The 21,634-nt window shown below is 59.5% G+C and overlaps 1 protein-coding gene across 1 annotated transcript in view; it reads left to right on the top strand.

Annotated features, from left to right (window-relative positions):
* The window catches only part of CNNM4 (cyclin and CBS domain divalent metal cation transport mediator 4), a 46,816-nt gene extending 25,595 nt beyond the window's left edge, over nt 1-21,221 (top strand). Inside the window, exons 3-8 of the mRNA XM_050939743.1 lie at nt 2,385-2,528; nt 2,883-3,020; nt 4,990-5,159; nt 5,525-5,624; nt 16,343-16,524; nt 19,467-21,221. Coding sequence (XP_050795700.1) covers nt 2,385-2,528; nt 2,883-3,020; nt 4,990-5,159; nt 5,525-5,624; nt 16,343-16,524; nt 19,467-19,673 — 941 coding nt within the window. The 3' untranslated portion in view covers nt 19,674-21,221. The remainder of the gene's footprint in view (nt 1-2,384; nt 2,529-2,882; nt 3,021-4,989; nt 5,160-5,524; nt 5,625-16,342; nt 16,525-19,466) is intronic.
* Nucleotides 21,222-21,634: the final 413 nt, after the last annotated feature.

The raw sequence follows: 21,634 nt of genomic DNA, 5'->3' as shown, positions 1-21,634 counted from the left end.
CCACCCCAGCTGCTCCGCACAGGGTCTGCAGGCTGAGGGGAAAAGCCGGTTCTCCCCACTGTGAAAGGCGTTGACGCCAGTCTCTGGCCTCGTGTTTCAGGCAGGGCAGCGAGGCTGTGGGCAGTGGGGAGGGCATGGATGGACAGTGCATTAGTGCTCACACTGTGCCCGGCTCCAGGAGGTGAGAGGGTCTCTCGTTCCTCACCCCAGTCCCATGTGCCCCTCAAGGATGCAGCTTGTGGAATGGCCAGACCATGGCTTAAAGGGCCTGCCCGTCCAGTGCCATGTGGCCTTTGAGCAGACAGCCCTGGGCACATGGTCGCGGGTGAGGGCGGAGGATCCTGCAGGAGAGGCAGCTGGGAACAGGCAGCGTGGGGGGTCCATAAGGCATGTTTCCCAGCGCCTGGCTAGCACATGACCATATGCCCGCTGAGTGGTGCCCACTGGCCTGAGAGCAGGGTGAGCAGGGGCTGCCCAGCGTTCACGTTCCCTGTGGCTGGCGTATCTCCCCCTCCTCCGACAGCACCAGCTGCAGCTAGTCTCGCGTCCCCTGTCTGGGGGCAGGTGTGGGCACCCTTGTCCCGTCCAGGGCGCTGGGATATCAGCTAGTCAGGGAATGGGCATAGGTGGCCCATGTGCCACTCGAGAATGCTGAGCTGGCCGAGCAAGTATCCACGTGGGTGGTCCAACCCCAAGACCCCTAGGGAGCTGCCCCCCCAAATGTCCCAGCTGGAGGAGGGGGTGTGACGCTGCAGGAACGGCAGCGCTTTATGTCAGCTTTATGCAGGGAGAAAATGTTATCTTGGGGGGCAGGACTCCTGGGTGCTATCCCCCAGTTCCAGCCCTGGCTCTGGGAGGGGAGTGGGGTCTAGTGGTTAGATGGGGGCGGGGGGTGAGAGCCAAGACTCCTGGGTTAGAATCATAGAATCACAGAACATCAGTCATAGACTATCAGGGTTGGAAGAGACCTCAAGAGGTATCTAGTCCAACCCCCTGCTCAAAGCAGGACCAATCCCCAACTAAATCATCCCAGCCAGGGCTTTGTCAAGCCTGACCTTAAAAACCTCTAAGGAAGGAGATTCCACCACCTCCTTAGGTAACCCATTCCAGTGCTTCACCACCCTCCTAGTGAAATAGCGTTTCCGGATATCCAACCTAAACCTCCCACACTGCAACTTGAGACCATTACTCCTTGTTCTGTCATCAGGTACCAGCAAGAACAGTCTAGATCCATCCTCTTTGGAACCCCCCTTGAGGTAGTTGAAAGCAGCTATCAAATCCCCCCTCATTCTTCTCTTCTGCAAACTAAATAATCCCAGTTCCCTCAGCCTCTCCTCATAAGTCATGTGCTCCAGCCCCCTAATCATTTTTGTTGCCCTTCTCTGGACTCTTTCCAATTTCTCCACATCCTTCTTGTAGTGTGGGGCCCAAAACGACACAGTACTCCAAATGAGGCCTCACCAATGTCGAATAGAGGGGAACGATCGCGTCCCTTGATCTGCTGGCAATGCCCCTATTTAAACAGCCCAAAATGCCGTTAGCCTCTTGGCAACACAGGCACACAGTTGACTCATCTCCAGCTTCTCGTCCACTGTAACCCCTAGGTCCTTTTCTGCAGAACTGCTGCCTAGCCACTCGGTCCCTAGTCTGTAGCAGTGCATGGGATTGTGAAAGGCTGGGGGGAGATAGGGTACGGGGATGAGAGGGATTGAGAAGGCGTGAGGGGAGATGGGGCACGAGGTTGAGTGGGGGGGTGAGAGGGATTGAGGGAGAAGGGCGCGGGCATGGTGAGTCAGGGTCTGACGCTGGCTCAGGAAATGCGGGGTTCTCGGATCCAGATGTACTCGCTCAAGGCGGGTCAGAGGTCCTGCATGGGCTAGCGGGCAGCCGGGGCATGGCCCTGCACGGATCCGGCCCTTAGGCAGGGCTGAGAGCACGGGGTGGGGTCACAGCCGTGGGCAGGCCTGGGCCTGCCGGGAGCCAATCTGCAGCTGCTCTGGGAGCACTGACACAGCAAGCTACGGCCTTGAGGCTGGCACGGCCGGTGCCCACTGGAGCTCAGGGGGCTCCACTAGCGTCAGGTGCTGCTGGGATTTGTGCATCTGATCCATCTGCTGCAAGCCGCAGGCTTCCCTGGGGTTCCCGCAGTGCGGCTGGCTGCTGTGGCGTGCTGTTCGCAGGCTCTGGCTCCTGGCCTGGCCCAGCGGGGTCTGGATCTGGGGTTTTCATTGCTCCCATGGTGCTCTGGGGGTTGGAATGGCAGCATGGGGGCCAGGCAGCAGCTACGCCCAGCGTGTGCCATGTGACTGGGAGCAGGCTGGCCAGGGCTTGTCAGTCCCCTGCACTCGGCCCGCAGCCCAGGGTGACAGTGTCTGTGTCCCCAGGCAAATCGCACCTGGCCATTGTGCAGAAGGTGAACAGCGAGGGAGAGGGCGACCCCTTCTACGAGGTGCTGGGGCTGGTGACGCTGGAGGACGTCATCGAGGAGATCATCAAGTCGGAGATCCTGGATGAGTCGGACATGTACAGTTAGGTGCCCCCACCACCGGGCACAGCGCCGCTGGCCTGGCCCTGGCCCCCCTCTCATTCCGCTGCAGGGCCGGCCTGAGGAAAATGGGCGCCCGAGCAGCAGGTGCCGCTGGCAGGCAGGGCAGCAGCAGGTGTCGTGCTGCGGGGGGGCAGAGAGGGGACCCACTGAGCACTGGGCTCTCACCTCCCAGCCCCCGTTATCCCCTCCCCTGCCTCCCGGGGGGGCACGGCCCTGGCGGCCCCCGGCCTTGGCTGAGGCAGCGGGCGCTGGTTGGGTACGGGGGAGCCCAGGGGCGTGTGCCCATGGGGGCGGTGCTGGGACTTGTCCCCCTTGACACCCCCTCTCCCCGCAGCTGACAACCGCACCCGGAAGCGTGTGGCCAACCAGAAGAACAAGAGGGATTTCTCTGCCTTCAAAGACTCCGACAGCGAGCTCAAGGTGAAGGTATCACCCCAGCTGCTCCTGGCTGCCCACCGCTTCCTCGCCACGGGTGAGCCTCTGGACCGGGACCGGCCAGCCCCGGGGGAGGGGTCATGGGGAGGGCGATGGGGGTCACCAGGGGGGAGGGGGGGGTGCACTGGTCATGGGAAGGCAAAGGGGGTCGTGGGATGGTGGTTAGGAAGGACAAGGGGCTGTGGGAGGACCTGGGGGTCAGGTTGACGGGGTGATCCTGGCTGGTCGCTGTCTGAGCCCTGGCTGGCAAAAGGGGGGTGCCGGGGGAGCAGGAGTTGAGAGCGGGTGGCTGGGGCAGATCTGGGCCGCAGATGGTGGCGCGGTCCTGGGCTTGCTGCTGGGGCTCTGCATGTCTGGCAGCTCCCAGGGCCCATCCAGTGCCAGAGGTGAGGGACTTGGCCTCCTGGCACTGCCCTGAGACGCTCCGGGAGTTGGCGGTGCCAGGCCCTCGGCTGTGTCGCAGTGCAGTACAGTGAGGGCTACGGGTGGGGTTGTGGGGGAAGCACAGGGCACCTGCTGGGTCTCCAGGGCGTGCCCCTTTGGGGCTGTTGGTGGGTGCACCCAGCGCGACTGGGCCAGGCCCTTAACGGGGTTAGGACGGGTCAGCCCCTAGCACACCCCTTGTGTTCATGTCTTTGGCACATATGTGCCCTGCGCCAGCTAGCAGCAGACATTGGTACAGCTCCCCAGGTGGATGGAGACCACCACCTGCACGCAGCCCAGCTGAGCAGGGACGGGGACACACGTGCACACACACCCACCCCTACCTACCTAACAGCAGGTACCGTGGGGCTCGGTGCACCGTCTCCCGGCGTGTAAAACCTGCGGCTCTGATCCCTGCCCGATGGGGTTGTAGAAGCAATGCTGGCCATAAGGAAGGGTTCGGTCGACTCTCTCATTCCAAAATCCCGGGGTTTGTGTCTCGTTAGCTGCCCCTTGTTATCCCGTCTCTGTGGCGTAGGGCTCCCCAGCGGGGGACTGGGCCCTGGGTCAGTTTCTTGCGATCGAACCAAGGAGCAGCCTGACGGTGGTGGCTGAGCTCAGGGAAAGGAACCGGGGGGAATCTGGACTCATGCCCACAGTCCCAGGAGGTGACATGCTCTGGCAGTGTGGGGCATGGTGCCCACCCTGCCACGGGGGGAGATGCAGTCCCCATAGGCAAACGGCAGCCGGGTTTGAAAACACATCCACTGCAGCCCAGGGATTAACTCTCCTTACCCCCCACCGAGAGACAGAGCAGTTTATGGAGGGGGAAACCAAGGCACGATGCCCTGTCCAAGGGGATCCGGCAAGCTAGTGTCAGAGCCAGGTCTCCAACGCCTAGCCCTGGCCCTAACCATGAGGCCCCGCTTCCCTTGTGCGGTTGGGGGTCCCGGCTGCCAACTTGCCCGTCTCATCACTGCGTTGTTGTTCTAGGCTGTGGTTGGGAGTCACGACTCCTGGGCTCTGTACCCGGCTCTGTCACTGACTTTGGGCAAGTCACCTCTGGACCAATGGGCCACAGTACAGACCCACTTCACGCTGTCAGCGTCTGTCGCTGTGCCAGGCGAGTGGGCTCCCTGGCCAGGCATCCCGCCGGCAAAGGGGTGGGAGCCCCATGCTCGGGCGTGGCAGGAAGGTTGTCCATGGGTGATGGTTAGCTGGCGCAGGGCCTTTCCGTCCTGGGCAGCCAGCGAAACCCACCAGGCCTGTCCGTTAGTTCCACGCTGCAGCGCCTCTTCCAGGCAAGCCCGCAGCTCCTTTCCCCCTGCCCTCGCGCTCATCCCATGGGGCATGGCTCATGCGTGCCAAAGCTGCCAGCGTTCCCCTCCCTCTTCCCCGGCCAGGCGCTCCACACCAGAGGTGGCTGCGTGGAGCTAGCTTGGGATCGGATGCAAGGGGCTTGGCTCAGTCCTCTGGGGGCACCTGGTTCTGTGGAAACTCCTGGGGCAGGGGGTTTGTGCCAGGACCAGGGGCAAGGACATGGCCCCCGAGGGGCGTCTGACCCATCTGCCCTCCCCCCACAGAGGTGACGCTGTTCATGCCGACCCTCATCTCGGAGAAGATCCTGCTGCGGCTTCTCAGACACCCTGACGTCATCCACGAGCTCAAGTTCGACGAGGAGAACAAGAAATCACCCCGGCATTTCCTGTACCACAGGAACAAGCCGGCCGACTACTTCATCCTCATCCTGCAGGTGTGCTGGGCGGGGCGGGGCCGGCCTGTCACCTGCCGCGGGAGGGGCAAGGCATTTGGGGGAGCCCAGCGTCTCCGGGGGGGCGGCTGGATGCAGCCCATGGGAGAGGAGGGGAGCTGGGCAGCTATGCGGGAGTGGGGAGCGGGGAGGGTCTGGGTGCAGGCTGGGAGGGGAGGGGTGCAGCCTGTGGTGGGGGCGGCTGTGGAGGGTACTGGGGGGGCTAGGTGGGACTGCGTGGGGGTACTGGGTGCAGCTGGTGGGGGGCGCTGGGCACCTGGGGGGCGGGCAGGACTGCACGGGGTGACGGGGGCACTGGGAGCAACCCGCGGGCCAGCCTGGGGCCTGACAGTGTCTGTGCCCTGCAGGGGAAGGTGGAGGTAGAGGCTGGCAAGGAGAACATGAAGTTTGAGACGGGAGCCTTCTCCTATTACGGTGTGATGGCGCTGAGCCTGCCCCCCGCGCAGGGTAAGTTTCTCTCCCCACCCACTCCCACACTCGCGGGCGGGCCCAGCCAGGTCACTGGCAGAATGGACTGGGCCAGGGTCTGGGTGCCGTCACCTGTCGCTGGGCCCAGAGCCCGGTTGGGAAGGTTGGAAATCTGTGTCTCCAGGGAGCTGGAGTTCCTGCCACAGGGAGTGACCCCACAGGACCCCCCGCCCACCCTGGGCATGGCCAGGGGCTTGCAGAGGTGATACGACTCGTGGCATCAGCTAGGGATAGGTAGACATGCCAGCTCCCCACCCTGCTCGGCCGGCGCCCCTCACTCCCGACCTGCAGCCCCTGCAAGCCCAGCCCTGCTCCCCCCCAGTTCTGCTGACACCCCTCAGTCCTGGCATGCACCCTCCTCCTCTCCCTGCTGTCCCAGCCCAGGGCCTTTTCTCAGCATGCTGGGCCACACCGGGCCCAGTATGGGGCAGGACATCTGACTGTCGTGCAACTGGCTCCATCTAGTGGTTACATTTGGGTATCGCAGCCTTTCACAAATGGTTCAATATCATTTCATACGACGAACCTCTATTAATAGCGACGTTCTGGGAGTAGTGCCTGTGGGTGCTGCACTCGAGGTGCTTTAGCACCGCCTGCAGCTTTGATCAGATATTTCTCCTGGCAGTGCCTGTTCTGCCCACCCCTGTGTGCTAGCGCTGTGAGGGCAAACGCCGTCCGTTCCTTCTCAGCCGCCTCAGCTGAGTTGTCCCCATGGAGATTTCCCCAGCTCTGTCCTTGTTTCGGACTATGATCGCCGGCTGTGGGAGCTCTCAGCATCTGGAGCAGCAGTTTGAGCTTCCTAGTTTTTAATTTTGTTTTAAAACAAAATTTTTAAAAAAGCCGTCTTTAGTGACTATCAGAATAGAAGAAGTTAGATATTTTTCACTGGGAGGCTGCGCCCGGTTCCAAACCTTGTCTGTTGTGCCAGGAGATGCTCCCGGTCATGCTGGGCGCTCCCACTGCATCCACTGCCTCGGGGAATTGCCCGTTACCCACAAGATCAACTTCTGTCTGGCACTAGAACCAAGGAGGTGAAGCTGCGGCTCCTGATGGAGAGTGTCTGAGCCAGGCCATGGCCCTTCCCAGGCACCGAGCGAGCAAATCCGCTATCTCCACATTACTGCAGCCCCTCCCTTCCCAGGCCTCAGAGAAGACACAAGGCTCCTCTCGTAAGTCCTCCAAAGACCTGTCCCGAATCTATCTCTGAAAAGCCGAGGTTGTGGGTGTCTTGTGCCCTCCAGTTGGGTGGCCATGAGCCGGCTGGTTCCTCAGGTCCCCATGGCATGGCCTGACAGAACGACGGCAAAGCCTCGGTCCTGGAGAGCTCATCGGTACCGTCAGCAGACAGAGGCGGCAAGAAGAGATTGTTCCTCTGTTTCCTTGGTACTGAAGCCCCCATGGGCTCCAACCGCGTTTCCCTTGGAGCACCCGAACTGCATGGCACTGTCAGCACCTGTCCCACCATCACCTTGATGTGGAGCATGGACTTGGCACTGGTCACGTGCTCGCTGCTGGGACGTTTCCCCGGGACCTGGCTTTATCTGAAGTGCCCAGTTCTCCCACCTACTTTCAGAACTGAGAATGTCAGGATGGCCTGAAGTTTGCCTGGTACAGACGGTTTCACCGCAGAGCTCTCCAGGCCTGGCACCATTCCAGAGTGAGTTTCATGGGACAGTGCCTGAAAACCTTGCCTCAACTTCACAAATATCAATTCAGGGTTTTCCCCTCGCCCGTTCCCAAAAGCCTCTGGTGAGGCGAAGATTGCAACCAATGTCTGGCTGGTATGAGCACCTATGGGTGCCTCCCCATCCTGTGCCTTATGCAACTCCTCCCTGGTCATGCTGGGCCACTTGCACAGCATATTGGCAGCAGTTCTCCAGGGCTTCAAGCACCACCCATTGCAGAGAGACAATCTGCATCACCTGCTTGCCCAGGGACCTGCCCCTCGAGGAACCATTCGCCGAGTGGGACACTAGACCTGGTGAAGAGGTATCTCCTCCCCATCTCTGAGTGACACTGTCACGCCCCAGCCCTGGCAGATGATTTTAAGCTCTCCCCGGATCTGATCACGAGCATTGCAGATTCCTGGCAAGGAGGTGGACGAGCCTCCTGAGGAGCCACTTGCTACTCTACACTCTCCCTCACCAGTGGCACCCTGCCTGTCAGCGAGCCCCTTCTGGGCCCGGTGATAAGCGTCTGCACACGCCCACCACCGCTCCACCTCCACGCTGGAGAGCGTCCGGCACGGCCCAGCCACCAGCTCTGCCTCCACGCGGGAGAGCATCCGGCATGGCCCCCCCAGCCTCGCCTCCGCGCGGGAGAGTGCCTGGCATGCCCCCAGCTACCGCTCTGCTTCCGCGCAGAAGAGCATCTGGCACTCCCTCGGGCTACTCCTCCTCATGAGAGATCACCCAGCACGGCATGGCTAGGTTACCCCTCTGCCTCTGAGCAGGAGAGCGCCTGGCATGGTATGGTCACCGCTCCGTCTCCGCACAGGAGAGCATTCGACGCCCCCCCCCCCCCCGGATATCCCTCCGCCTATGCGCAGAGCGTCCAGCGTCCCTCAGCTACTCCTCCACTCGGTATAGCGCCCGGCATGCTCCTGCTTCTGTTGTGTGCAGGAGGGCGGATAAGACCTGTTGTGTCCTAGCAAAGGACTCTGAGTTTTTCTTTCCTCATCCCTCCCCTAACTCATCGGCCATCAGTGCAGTTACCAAATGCGGAAGACACAAGCTGGGGAGGGGATCTTAATCCTCAGCCTCCTTACAATTTAGATTCACCAGTTCCCAGGCTCCGATGGCAAAATACAATCCCATAAACTGTGCCAGCCTGAACTCTTGTGCTGCCCACTTACCAGCAGAGCTCAGAGCAGTTCCAGGCGGTCGTTGCAGAGGGCCAGCTACTCACCAGAACATCTCTGCAATCCTCCCTCAACATCACGGATGCTGCCGCCCGGTTGGTTGCTACAGGGATGTTATGAGATGGGCCTTGTGGCTCCAGCGCGCCAGATCTCCAGAAGACTCCAGCAGACGGTGGAGGACCTTCCTTTCCATGGGTCTCCGTTGTTCGCAGCCAGCGCAGACAAATCTAGAGATCTTTGAAGTTAACAGAGAGCCACCTGCTGTTCTCTTTGTATTCATACACCCACCCACAAGTGACAGCCCAGCAAGTCCCAGACGGCTCAGAGATCCCACCCTGCCCGATTCGGCCCCTTTCAGGAGTCATATGAACTGCAGCAAAAGAGACCAAGCTTCCAGAGAAGGAAACCAGCCAGTGCTCAGCCTCCCATCTTGCGCCCGTCCTTCCCCACACAACAATTTGAAGGGCCTGGTTGAGGGCCTGAATTCCCATCCTGCCTTGCTCCCTTTGGTGACTGCCTTTACCACCACAGGTGGGCTGGGGATTCAATCACTGAAGACAGGTGGGTTTTGGAGATCATTTCCCCAGGATACACCCTCCACTTCCTCCGGCAAAGCCCCTTCCCCGTCTCTCTGAAGGGCCCCTTGCCCAAGTGTGCTTTGTGGAGAAGCAGACGCTCTCACACTCGGGAGCGCTAGAACCAGCCCCCTGCAGCACAGAGCGAAGGGGTTTTAGTCTAAGTACTTCCCGGTCTCTGCCCAACCAGTGCCAGCACGATTCCCCCGGGGACTTGGAAACCTCTGTCTGCCGGTCACCCACCCTGCTCCCACCCTGTTTGGGACCTCGGCTTGGTCTTTTTCTGCTGCACAAGGCCACCGTTGGAACTTTCTGCTCCATGTATCCACGATGACAGCATCCCTCAGCCATGGCAGCCATGCGCCAGGTTGGGGAACTCGGGGCCCTGGTGGCCACCCCCCTTTCACAGTACTTGTTAAGGACAAAGTGATGCTGCCACCACCTCCCACCACACACAAACTTTTACCCAAAGTTTCTTCTGAGTTTGAAATTAACCAACCATTCACCTGCCTGTCTCACCCCGCCAGCTAGATCACCAGGGGCACTGCTGCCCACCCTCACCAGCAGGGGAGCCCAGCCAGGATGAAGCCCTTCAGAAAGACCCCAGAGTTTTGTCTCGCTAGGGGTCTGCGGTCTGGAATCAGACCTCCCCAGGAGCTACCAGGCTGCATTCGTTCTCGCTGCCAGTCGTGCAGTATTCCAATGCCTGTGCACATACAGGCTCGTTCTCCTGGGTCCCGTTCCACCCTACGGCCTCCCTGGCCATTATCGAGATGCACAAAGCCGCTCTGTGTCCATTCACCAAACACTGCGCTCTGCTGCTGGCTCTGCGTTTGTCTTGCAGACCCCAACTCCAAAGCTCTCCCGGCACAGAGGGAACTGCTCGGCGGTGCCCTAGAGTGCAGCACCCGGCAGGACGCGGCTGGAGGGAGCAGGACCGGTTATGCACCGTGTGCAGTAACTGCGGGTTTTGGAGATGGCTCCTCCTCCTGTTTCGGAGCTGTTTGCGGTGGATCTTGGCGGGAAGGAAGGGCCGGAGGGCGGTCCACACGGTGCTATGTAACAGGCAGGAGGCTGACTAGCATGTGGGCGGGCCGGCTGCTGCTATGAGCCATCTCCAGTCAAAGGCACAGGGAACATGGCTCACCACCCTCGCTGTCCAGGGCAAGTAACCTCTCCACGTGCCTCTCCTCCGAGGGTCTCAACGCACCTCATGCTGGTGGGTTGGTGTCATTTTCCTCATTTTACAGCTGGGGGAACGGGGGCCCGAACGGGGAAGAGACTTGCGCGGAGTCCGTAGCAGAGCTGGGACGAGAACCCAGGAGTCCTGGTTCCGAGGTGGTTACATGGGCATCTTTATCTGCTGCTCTGTGTTGGTCTGATCTCACCTTCGTGTCCGTTTCTTCTCCCTGTTACAGACGCACCAGCAGAGCACTTGCTCACAAGCCGAAAGCTGGGATTAGCCCTTGTAATAAGGCATCTCCACCTTGAGTGCCCTCTTGTGGAAGGTCATGACGTGGCAGGCATGGCCGCCTTAGTTTCCCCATTCAGATACCCTCAGAGACAGCAGGCCAGGCTCTCTTCCCCTTGTGGCTTCTTTGTCTTTGATTCCTATCCATCCGCGCAGCAGCCCCAGTGGGGCCAGACGAAGTCTTCCCACCGCTCTCTGCCTTGGATTGGCTTTGTTCATCTTTAAACCACCTTCTTCTGTGCCATGCTGCAGCGGGGCTGGAACAGTGTGTGCAGTAGGCGGGGTTGGGAGCCATTGAACCAAACTAAACCCTGGGTACAATGGAAACCACTTGCAGTCAGGGGGTGTGGCAGCCCCCTAGTTCCAGCCCCTCTGTATCAGCACATCCTCGGCCTTCCTAGTCCTGTGGATCGTGCTCCGGGAGCAATCCGGGACCAAGCCCCTGCTGTAACCGCGTGAATTCCTGGCTTAGCCATTTTCTTACTGCTTTATTTTCATCTTTACAATTCCCCCTCGTCGATGGGCCTCCCTGGAACACCCATGTCTCCTCCACTTGCCATAATCTGTGTCTTTTCGGCACTGGCTTTCATGCCCAGTTTTCTGCTTTCCTGACCTACCTTGTCGGTTACTCCCTGTGAATCCTGATGCTGTGAGGTCAGGCTCGGCCACCAGGCTCAAGCGACTCCCTGTGCGCTCTCCGCATGCTTCTCGCCGTGCTGGGGGCGGGTTCCGCCCCTTTGAGTGATATCTTGGGGATATCCATGCTGCCAAGAACAGAGAACGGACCTATTGTACCGGGTCCTGCTCCGGAGCCAGCCACTCTTAGAGGTTCATGTGTTACAAAAGCACTGGGCAAATAGTCCGAAGTGTCATCCATGTATCTCCCGTTTACAGTCCTGCATCATCTCACCCAATCCACCATGCCCGCGGCTGTCCATCTCCTCGGTCCCTGGGTCAGGCCAGTCCACTTAGCCCTCCCAGTCAGCAGGAAACCCGCCCTCCTCAGCGGGGATCCCTGGCGCCTGTATGCTGGGAGCGCGTTCTCACTGCCCAACTCTCTCACCCTGCTTCCTGGGCCCAGCTCGCTGGCCTGAGCTGTCAATGGGCACAGCCCCTCCCGCCTCTAGCCCTGGCTCCCGCCATGCCCCCCTGCTTCCCCTCGCCTCAAGCCCTGGCTCCTGGGCACACACACCCCCCCACTGCCCCCTGGCCTCTAGCCCTGGCTCCTGGCCACAGCCCCCACTGCCCACCTCCTCCAGCCCTGGCTCCCAGCCACGGCTCCCCCGCTACCCCCTGCCTCCAGCCTACAGCCCTGGCTCCTGGGGCACAGCCCCTCCCACCCCGACTGCTCTCCTGGCTTCAGCCCTCTGGCCTGGGGCCACCAGTCAACTCCCCTCTGCTCCCAGGCAGCCCTGGCTCCTGGGCTCTCGCCCCTGAGGGCCCACAGTAGGAGTGACCGGCTGAGGTATGCAGGTCTTGTTCCCTCTTACGGGGCCAGCATCACCCCGTGATGCTGCCAGCTCCAGCCCAGTCCCCCTCCCCCTGCCGTGGGGGCCAGCGACAAGGGCTTTGCGGCCGGCCGCAGAACTTCAGGGGGCTGGTGAGGTGCCTCCGCCGCCGGCTGCAGAGCCCTTGTCACTGGCCCCCACAGCCAGGGGAAGGGGACTGGGCTGGAGCTCCGCTTGAGTCTAGGGCTCGGGCAGCTGATCAGAGAGCCCTGAAGGGCCCCGGCCCAGGCCTCCGTCCTGAGGGTAAGGCAGGCGTGGGAGCCGCACCCAGTCTGTGTGGCTGGAGTTCCTGGCTGCAGGGTTCTGCCCTCCACAGCAGCATCACGGCCCCTCCCCGGAGAGCTGTGAGCCACACGGGCTGTGCTGAGAGCTGCAGGGAGGGGGCAGCCTAGGCCTGTGGGGGGAGCATGCCTCCGGCTTGGGTCCAGCCATCGGTTTCCTCCTGCGGCCGTTCATTTCCCCCGTTGCTTGGTCGTCTGGCCACATGTGGGCCCTGCTGGGGGGTTGGAGAACCAGGTGATTTCTGCCCTGCACCGCGGTGCCTACCTGCCCCCTATTCCCGCTGCCTCCGGCACTCAGGGCCCCGTAGGCCTAACCCGTATGTGCCGGGGGACATGGAACAGGGGCTACGTTATGATTGCAGAAGCTGCGCACCAGGCTTGTCGGCGTGGAAGCAGCAATTGCAGAGAGAAACTCAGTTCCCTCCATGTCGGCTGGAAGTTCTGCCCCACCGTCCGCACCCAGGACTTGAGACGAGACGTGGCAGGGACTCGCCTCAGCCCTGCCAGGGGCCTCGTGCTTCCCTCCTGCAGCCAGGCGCAATCCCTCGCCACCCACAGCCGGACCTGAGCTCTGAGCCCCCGCTGCCCAGCGCGGCCCTGTCCCAAGCCCCGCCTGGAGCAAGGCCCCACCTTCTCCAGGTTCCTCTCCCGAGTTCCCCCCTCCCCGCATGGCACCAGCTCCCAGGCAGTCGGTCCAGCAGCCAAACGTAGGAGGGGCCAGGCAGGGGCTATTTTGGGGTGTCTGTGGCGAATCCCGTCCCCCTGGAGCTGGCAGAGCCAAGCTTTGGTCTCTCTCCTGAGGGTTTCTTATGACGTTCTCCTCCTGCATGTCTCTGTTCTGTCCTCTGTGTGTTCCTGCCTAGCGCAGCCGCCCGGTCCTAGGGAGAGGCTGTTGGTTTCCAGGCTGACAGGTAACCGAAGCCAGTGCATGGAGTGCTAGACCCCCCTGTGACGGGATTAACCTGGGCCTGGCCTTCCCGCATTAATCCAGCACTGGGCTCACTGCCCTGCGGGAGGCACAGGGGCAGGCAGGGCAGTACTGGCTTTGCTGCTTTGACTCTGTGTGATGAGCCACCAGCAGATTTGAACACTGGTCCTGAAAGGGACCTCATCCCGCCTAGCAGCACGTCCATGGGGAGCAGAGGCCGTGCCGTGCCGTGCCGCGAGCACCTGGCTCTCCCTCTTTGGCACCAGGGGCCATTTGGGAGAAGCCTGTCCCATCCCTCCCTCTCCAGTCGAGTTTGTGAGCATCTCCAGGGATCCGCTCTGCACTGCCCCCTAGTGTAGACACATGGTCATGCGCAGGTCTGGGGCTGGCGCAATCCCCCGGCTCTCACAGGTCACGTGGGCGTGGAAGTGAACAGCAGGGACACAATGCAGCTGCTGCGCTGGCCTCGTGATACCTGCGCTGCCGGCTGCAGCTGCTAGAGGGGACGTGGGACATAGGTGAGCACCTCTGACGTCCAGCCCACACATTGCAGCCAGCATCTTGGCCCGGTCTGTGCCCCCCATAGCCTCTGCCGATGGCCTGTGTTCCCTCTGTCCTTGCACGTGCTCTGGGGGAGAGTGCAGGGGTAGTGTTAGAGCATCAAGCGGGAGTCAGTCAATTGCACCTATTCCACCAGCAGGTGAAAGCCTTGCCCTGCAGAAGGAGACCATGCCCACCCTCCCCCGTTCCTCTAACTGGTGCCAGGGAGACCTCCCTAACATCTCTGCCTCGTGCTGCAGGAATGCCGTGTGGTTCTGTTGCTCGTAGCCCCCAGCCCCGTCTCGAGCTCCCTGCAGAGAACTGGGTTTGCCCAGGTGCTTGGAACTGTCTCATAGGCCTGTAACAGCTCAGGGCCTCCAGTGTTTCCAAACTGCTGGCGAGAAAAGCTTCCTATGCCTCCCGCTGTGGCCCCCAAGGTCTCAACTCTGCACTTCAGGGCTTTGACTCTCTGCCTGGAAGCTTTCATTGTTGGCTGCCTGCACAATGCTCACTCGGAGACGCGGTGTCATGGGTGGAAAGGGATAGGTGCTTCTCCCAACCCCAGCTCTGTAAGGCTGTGATTCTACCCACGCGCCAGCAGAGCGACATGCCGTGCACGTCAGAGCCCCCGGTAGAACTGCAGCCTGGGAAGGGTGGCTCAGCGAGAAAACATTGTGCATTGTAACAAGAACAAACCATTTTTGAGAGCCTATTATTTTGTACCCGGCACTGCACATTTTGTATAGCAGTACAGATCCTCCTTTCCATAGAGCGCTCTTGGAGCACAGCGTGAATGTGTGCCGGGCTTGAATGGGCAAGAGAAAGAGGGTGGTACTCTGCAAGCTCCACCTCCAACCAATCTCCACTCCCGTCAGATGCCAGAATGGAGCTCCATGCTCAGATGATGGCACCGATGTCCTGGCTGTGACCATGTATGTTCTCTGGGCTGGACAGGGTTCAAATATGCTGCTGGGCTCCTCCACTGGGCTCTCCCTTGGGGTGCCCATGCCTTGCTGAGCAGGTTGGACTTAATTGCCTCTTGGCTGGCAATAAATATAAGCAATTAAGAACAGCCATACTGTGAACTGCTGGCTCGGGGAGGGAAGGGGTTAAACTGTTGGATCAGGAGCCTTTTCCACGTCAGCCAGCAGAGGGCACTGTGGAGTGTCGCAGGCTCCCCCTGCTGGCCAGTCTGTGGCCAGGGCGGCTTCTGATCCCTCCATATGAGACACTCCCCAGGCAGAGCCCTCTGAGCTGTTCACAGCCCCTGCCCGCCGGCCGTGGGCTGGAGGGGCTGGAGCTCTCCTCCGCAGTTGGCTGGCACTGCCTCCCCTGCAGTGCTTCCACCCCTGGACCGGCTCCTGGGCCATTCTCCAGACAGCCCACTAAATGAGAGACCTGCCAGGCCCAGGCACATCCTCCACAACCGCTGCTCTAACCCCACTTCGACTCTGCCAGGCTCTCTAGGGGCTGAAAGGGGGCAAGTGGGGAGGTGCTGGAGCATCTGCCAGATTGGGCCCAAGCAGTGACTGACTCCCAGGCCACCCAAAGTCCTGCCTGGGCCTGGCTTGGGGACACACGTTCCACCCCAGTCTGTGGATGGTGCCCACACCCTGTTCCCCTCAGGGCTGCAGGGTGAGGAAGCTGGTTTTGCCTGGGCGCTGGTAAGCGCGATGCCCTCGAACCCTCCCCCGGCACACAGCTGAGTGCTGCTGCCAAGCGCAGTATGGGCTTGGTGGGTCTCTAGTACCCAGCCCTGTCTGGGGCCACCCAAAAGAGAATGTGGGTTGGAGGCTGGCACGTCACCATGCTCCCGTCCCCTCCTTTGGGGTCCCTGAGAGAAGCAGATAACCTACAGCCTTCCCACACCGGGGATTCCCTCCCCGTGATCCCACAGCACCTGCAGCCAGGGCCCCCTGCCTCGGGCAATGGGGAGGGGGAGGCTGGGGCTCCAGCAGAGGCTGGTTCCCAAAGAGTGGGATTAGGGCGGAGCTGGAGAAGGGGAGAGCTCTGAAGCTTTCACCCTCTTGGGGCCCTGACTCCTCGCTTCGCTGGGGGAGCTAGTGCAGGGGCCAGGTGGGTGTCTGTCCAAGGTGGCCGGACCCCGGGTCAGATTTGTGCTTGAGTTCCAGGGGGTTCCAGTGTCTGGGACAGTGGGGGATGTTTCGATCGGCGCCTCGGTCACATGCCTGGGGCTTGGCTGGCCCCAATCCTGGCTTCCAGTGGTCCATGTGCAGCGAGCTGGGGGGTCTCAGTCCCGCTCCCAGCAGAGGTCTGAGTGAGAGCAGGGTGGAGCTGACCTCACTCTGCAGGGCATCCGTGGGCCAGGGACTGAGTGGTGGGGGGACCTTTGGGACTGCCCGGGGCTGGCTTACCTCACTGGATGGCAGGTGCTGGCCAGGAATCAGCACATGGCCCTGGAGCAAAGGGGCTTAGAGTTGGGCCCAGGGCAAGTGAGGGAGGTGAGCCTAGTGGGAGTGGTCAGGGCGAGGCAGGAGAGGGGTCTTCAGCTAACCCTGCCCATGTCTCTGCAGAGCTGCGCTCCCCGTCCCACATGAGCAGCCTGAACCGCTCGGCGTCGCTCAGCAACCCTGAGCGCTCGGACTCCATCTCCTCCCCCATCAGCGGCAGCAGCAACCAGCTCAACGTGTGCACCAGCCCCCAGTACGTCTCTGACTTCAGTGTCCGTGCCCTCATGGACCTGCAGTTCGTCAAGGTGAGGCCGGCTGTGCTGAGTTGCAGGGGAGGTGGGGGCTCGGTAGGGAGCGCTGTCCTCAGTGCAGCACTAGGGGGCGCTGTGCTGCTGTCAGATCAGACATAAACTCAAGGCCCTGAGTGTTTGCAGTCGTGCAGATTTCAGGGCATTGCCCAATTCCTGTTCGGCTTTTCTACACTGGGCCTCTTTGAACCTCCCTCTAGCATTTGCTGGATGCTGGATGTAGCATTGCTGTGTGCCGGTTAGCAGCTTCCCAGCCCACCCCAGAGGTGGCTGCAGCCCAGGGCTGGCGTGTGGCCACACATGAGGTGTTCTGGAAAGCGCTTGGGTCCCCCCCGATGAAACATGTTTTGTACAGGCCAGTTACAGTGCACTCCCTTTATGAGAATTACCAGTACAAGAACCAACTGCATATAGTGATTAAAAAAAAATGGAACAAGCTCCTTTCTCTAATCATGCTGAAGTACTCCACTTGTAAGACTCAAGCAATCCACTGATAAGACTCATTCCGGGTCAGACTGACTGCATGTAATCCCATAGTCAAGTGCTACGACATGTAATAAGCCAGCATAGCTGTTTTGAATTTGATCACATCTCGCATTGCTGGGCACATAGCCTGTGTAAAGGAAAATCCCTGGGTAGAATAAACAAGTCGTGTCGTTTATGTGAGAGTCAACATGGCAGGAAAAAGAAAAATGCTTTCTGCAGATGAAAAATGCCACCTTCCCGAGTCCTACCCTAGTCTTCCCAAGGCCGGCCAGAAAGACGCACCTCAGAAATTGGGCATTCTACAACCTACATTGTCTAAGCTTCTCAGACACAGGGAGAGCATCATACAAAACGAAGGAAACAAAAAAAGACTGTGGTCAGGCAAGGCACCTGTGGTCAAGGTGGCGCTTATAAAGTGGATCAAAGATGCCAGAGAGAAAAATGCCCCCTAGGTGGGCTATTGGTGAAGTGGAAGGCAGAAGAACAGGCGGTGACCCTGGGCGTTACCACTTCGAAGTGTGGCGGGTGTGAGCGCTTTAAGAAATGAGAGGGGGTTGGTTTTAGACAGTGCGTGGAGAAGTCAAAGCCACAAACGTTAGGTCGTGCAAAGAATGGTTAGAAAACAAGTGGATCAAAATGAGATGTGACCTCATGGAAGAAAACATTTGGAAAGCAAATGAAAGTGGGATTGACTTTGGAGTCCTGCCTGGTGGCACTTTTACCTTTAAATCAGACAATAAAAAAGGAGAAAAGTCATCTAAAGACACGATTACTGCTTGGTTCGCCTGTTCCGTGGCTGGTAGGGAAAAGGATCTTTTCATCCTTGGGAAAAGTCAAAACCCAGGTGTGAGACGTATTCCAGTCCGCTCCGCTGCCAGTACACCTGCCTGGATGATGGGTGAGTGGGATCAAAAGTTGGGCCAGGAAAGGAGAGAGATTTTGCTACTTGTGGACGTCTGCCCAATCCAGGTGAGGAAAGATATAGCACTGAGGCATATCCGCTGTGAATTCCTCCCAAGGAACACAACTTCTATCCTTCAGCCATGTGGCCTGGGAAGTATCAGAACTGCCAAGGTGTATCGCAAGCAAATGGTTTGCACGGTGTTGCACCACATTGATGATGAGAACAAGAAAGCTGCTGCTGTGGAAATGGCCAGGAAGCTCAGTCTTTTAGGTTCCACTCTAGTGCTCACAAAGGCCTGGTCTGACGTCGATGCTTCAGCAATCCAGAATTTCTGAGAAAAAGGAGGTCTGGTCACAGCACCCATGGCAGAAGTAGTTGGTTAACTCCCCGAATTTGAAGAGTGGCTAGCCATTGGTGAGTGTAACGCAGCCGACTTCTGATAAGGATGTTGCCACGGAGATCAGAGACCGATTGGAAGTGAAACCCGAAAATGATGCTGAGGTGGACTCTGGATGCAACAAAAACGTAGACAAATGGCCTGCGGTCTAGGGGCTGCAGTGATTTTAACCTCCTGCATTGCCTGAAAAGGAGGTTAACAAGGGGATGGATGATGCCATGATCAGGGAACACAAGACAAGTTTGTAATCAAACAGTGATTGTGCCACTAAATTGTACATTCCCAGGGCCAGACACTCCAATCCGGTGACGGACGGTGACACCCCGAAATGAATCTGAATGTGAGCCAGTACTGTTAACCAGTCCGTTCGAGTGTTTTACATGAATAGTTGTGCGGTCACACTGCGCTTCCATATGTTAGGGTTGTTGCAGTTTGAGAGATTTTTAAGATGTGTATCTTTGGCTCTGTAACAAGTGTATAGCTCCTCTAGTTTACACCAGCTGCAGTTGTAACATGCTGCACAGTCGTAATACAGTGATTGCCTTGAACAAAAGCACCAGCTAAATGATTGGGTAATAACAGCGTCTCACTCAGTTAGAAAGTTGGTGTGGTTTTGTTCCACGGTGAATATGTTGAAAGTCTAAAGAATTCAGTGATGGGAAATGAGACCTTTCTCAACTGGGGGGAAAAAAAAGCCAGTTGTTTAAAACATAATGGCCGATTTCATCCATTCTTTGCAATTCTGCTTGTAAGAGTCAAGTGCTTATAAGAATCAAATTGTCCAGCATGGATGTGATTCTTATGAAGGGAGTGCACTGTGTTATCATGCCCGGGGCGGGGGAAGAGAGATGGCCAGGGCATGCTGGGATCTGTAGTCTCAGGTGTGAGAGGGTGCAGTGGAGCATTGCATGTTGGGGTCTGTAGTCTCAGGTCAGGATGGGAGAGTCAGGATGGAGCATTGCATGCTGGGATCTGTAGTCTCAGGTCAAGGTGGGCTGGTCAGGCTGGAGCATGGCATGCTGGGATCTGTAGTTGGTGACGATCTTCTATATTTAAGATGCCGATAACCACAGGCCACGCTCTGGAGCTCAGCTGGGCCAGCCAAGTTCGTCTCGCTGGCTGACCACATTTGCTCCTCTCCCCCTGCTGCAGATAACGCGCCAGCAGTACCAGAATGGCCTGATGGCCTCGCGCCTGGACAGCTGCCCTCAGTCTCCAGACAGCGGTGCCCCCAAAATGGACACCAGCTTGACGGAAAAGGCGGAGTCCTCGGTGGCTGACGAGACCACCAGCCTCCTGAACGAGAGGAACTGCCTGAACCTCAGGAGCAGCCACAGTCCCCAGGAGAACTCCATCTGAGCCTGGCACCAGGGCACCCGCCAGCGTCCCCGCCAGGACACTTCGCACCCTTTGGGGTGGGGAGCCTTCCTCCCCGTCCAAATAGCTCTGTCTAGAGATCCCCCCCTCTATGAGATGCTTTGATCACTCAGGGCATCGCGTGCTGCCAGCGTTGGTGAGGATGTGGGTTCGTGGCACCATGGCCACACCAGGATGCAAAAGGGAATCCCCCACCCCTTCCCTGAAAATGGGCCCTGGAGTTGTTGGATCCCAGGGACCGACTTTACCTCGGCCTGGGCCAGGCGTGGGCTAGGGGCAGGGAGGCTCACTTCACAGAGGATTTATGAAGGGAGCCCATTGCCTGCTGTTTCTAAACTGGCTTTTATTTAAATGAATAAAGATGGAAACAAAGGGACAAGGTCTCAAACCCCAGGCCGTGCTGGGAGTGCCCCTGCCAAGAACAGCTACGCTCACCCGCTTGGCGCCTCAGCATGGCCCCTCGCACTCCCTCCCAGCATGGCCCTGTTCCCACCCTCAGTCCAGCAGCAAAGCAGTCCTGGCCATGCAGCCTGGGGACAGGACAGCGATCAGCCTGGGCAGCAGCTGCCGGATGTGGGAGTCACTGGCCCAGCTCAGGAAGCCTTGGTGTCTCATCGGTTTCTTTTTTTTGTTGCCGGGTGGTTGGAAGTTCGGAGCAGCCAGCACTGAAGCCAGTTACAATCAGGGTGGTTGGAACCCATCCAGCCTGGGCACTGGCCTTGCAGAGCTCTTCGTGTATCCATGTCATTTGGTGTGTCTCCAAGATGGAGCCCAGCACGTACTCAGGATTCAGCTGGGGGTCGAGGGTCCAGGCGCACTTCTCATGCCAAGCGCTGGATGCGGGCACTGCTGAGCGGAGCGGTGGTGGTGGCTGGGATTCCGCATCACTTCAGCGGCCATGGTGCGGGTAGGGTTTTGAGCGCTGCTGTGAATGGGGCTGGGTGGGAGTGGAGCAGCCAGGCCAATGGGGGGGTCAGTGAAAAGCCCCTTCCAGCCGATATGGCTTGTGAGGGGCCTGCTGGTTTTGTCCATGCCTGGCTGGATTCTGCTCTCGCCTGCGTGGGGTTTGCTGCATCAGTGGGGTACTCTGCGCACACACCTGAGGTCAGTTCGGGCTCCTAGAGTGGCCGGCTGCACGCCGTTGGGGCAGACACCTGGGCTTCTCCACCTGCCTGGCCAAGAGAGACTCAGCTCTCATTTGCGCCAGTGTAAATCCAGATTGACTCTGTCGACTCACTAGCTGAGCCCGATTGACACGGGAGTAACAGAGCAGCGGGGCAGCCTGTGTCCTTGTGAGAGCAGTTTAGCTTGTCCGTTCCCACAGGCTCAGGTAACTGGCCCCCACACCTGTCTGTGTCCCCGTGGCTGCTGCCTGGGCTAGCTGGGAGCCCTGGCTTGAGGGCACCGCTGGGGAGAGAGGGCTGGGCAGGGAACCTGTCAGGGAGCAAACCAGCTCCAGGGATGCTCCTCGGCGGAGTGAGGTGGTTGTAGGGGAGTTGGCTGAGGGGGACCGTGGCAGGGGGGAGGGACAGTTGATGGGGAAGGGCTGTTTTGTGGAGGGGAGGGGCAGTTGATGGGGGGCTGTGGCGTGGGGGGGCAGCTGCTTGAGGGGGACCATGGTGTGGGGGAGGGGGAGGCCTGACCTAGCCCTTGTGGCCTCTGGCCTCTCCGGGGTGCAGGGGTTGTGTGGGAGGCTCGCTATGAGGGAGCTGCTGTAGCTGCCTGGTTCGCACTCCCCATTGACACACCAAGGGGCAGGGTGCACAGACTCAGTGGATCCAGGTCTTCCCACTAAGGCATAACCGCTCCGCTGGAGGGATGGGACGGGATGCCAGAGTCCTAGGTCCCTCTGTCCCTGCCCACAGCCTGGTGCCAGGACAGCCTTTCGGGCTCAGGGCCTCCTGTTTGAACTGGCTGTTGGGCCACGTCCGCTCTCTATTTTC

This window comes from Gopherus flavomarginatus, chromosome 2, assembly GCF_025201925.1.
Source record: "Gopherus flavomarginatus isolate rGopFla2 chromosome 2, rGopFla2.mat.asm, whole genome shotgun sequence".
In the NCBI taxonomy this organism is placed as follows: domain Eukaryota; kingdom Metazoa; phylum Chordata; order Testudines; family Testudinidae; genus Gopherus; species Gopherus flavomarginatus.
The sequence above is the reverse complement of the archived record's forward strand: the minus strand, read 5'-3'. Positions and strand labels throughout refer to the sequence as shown.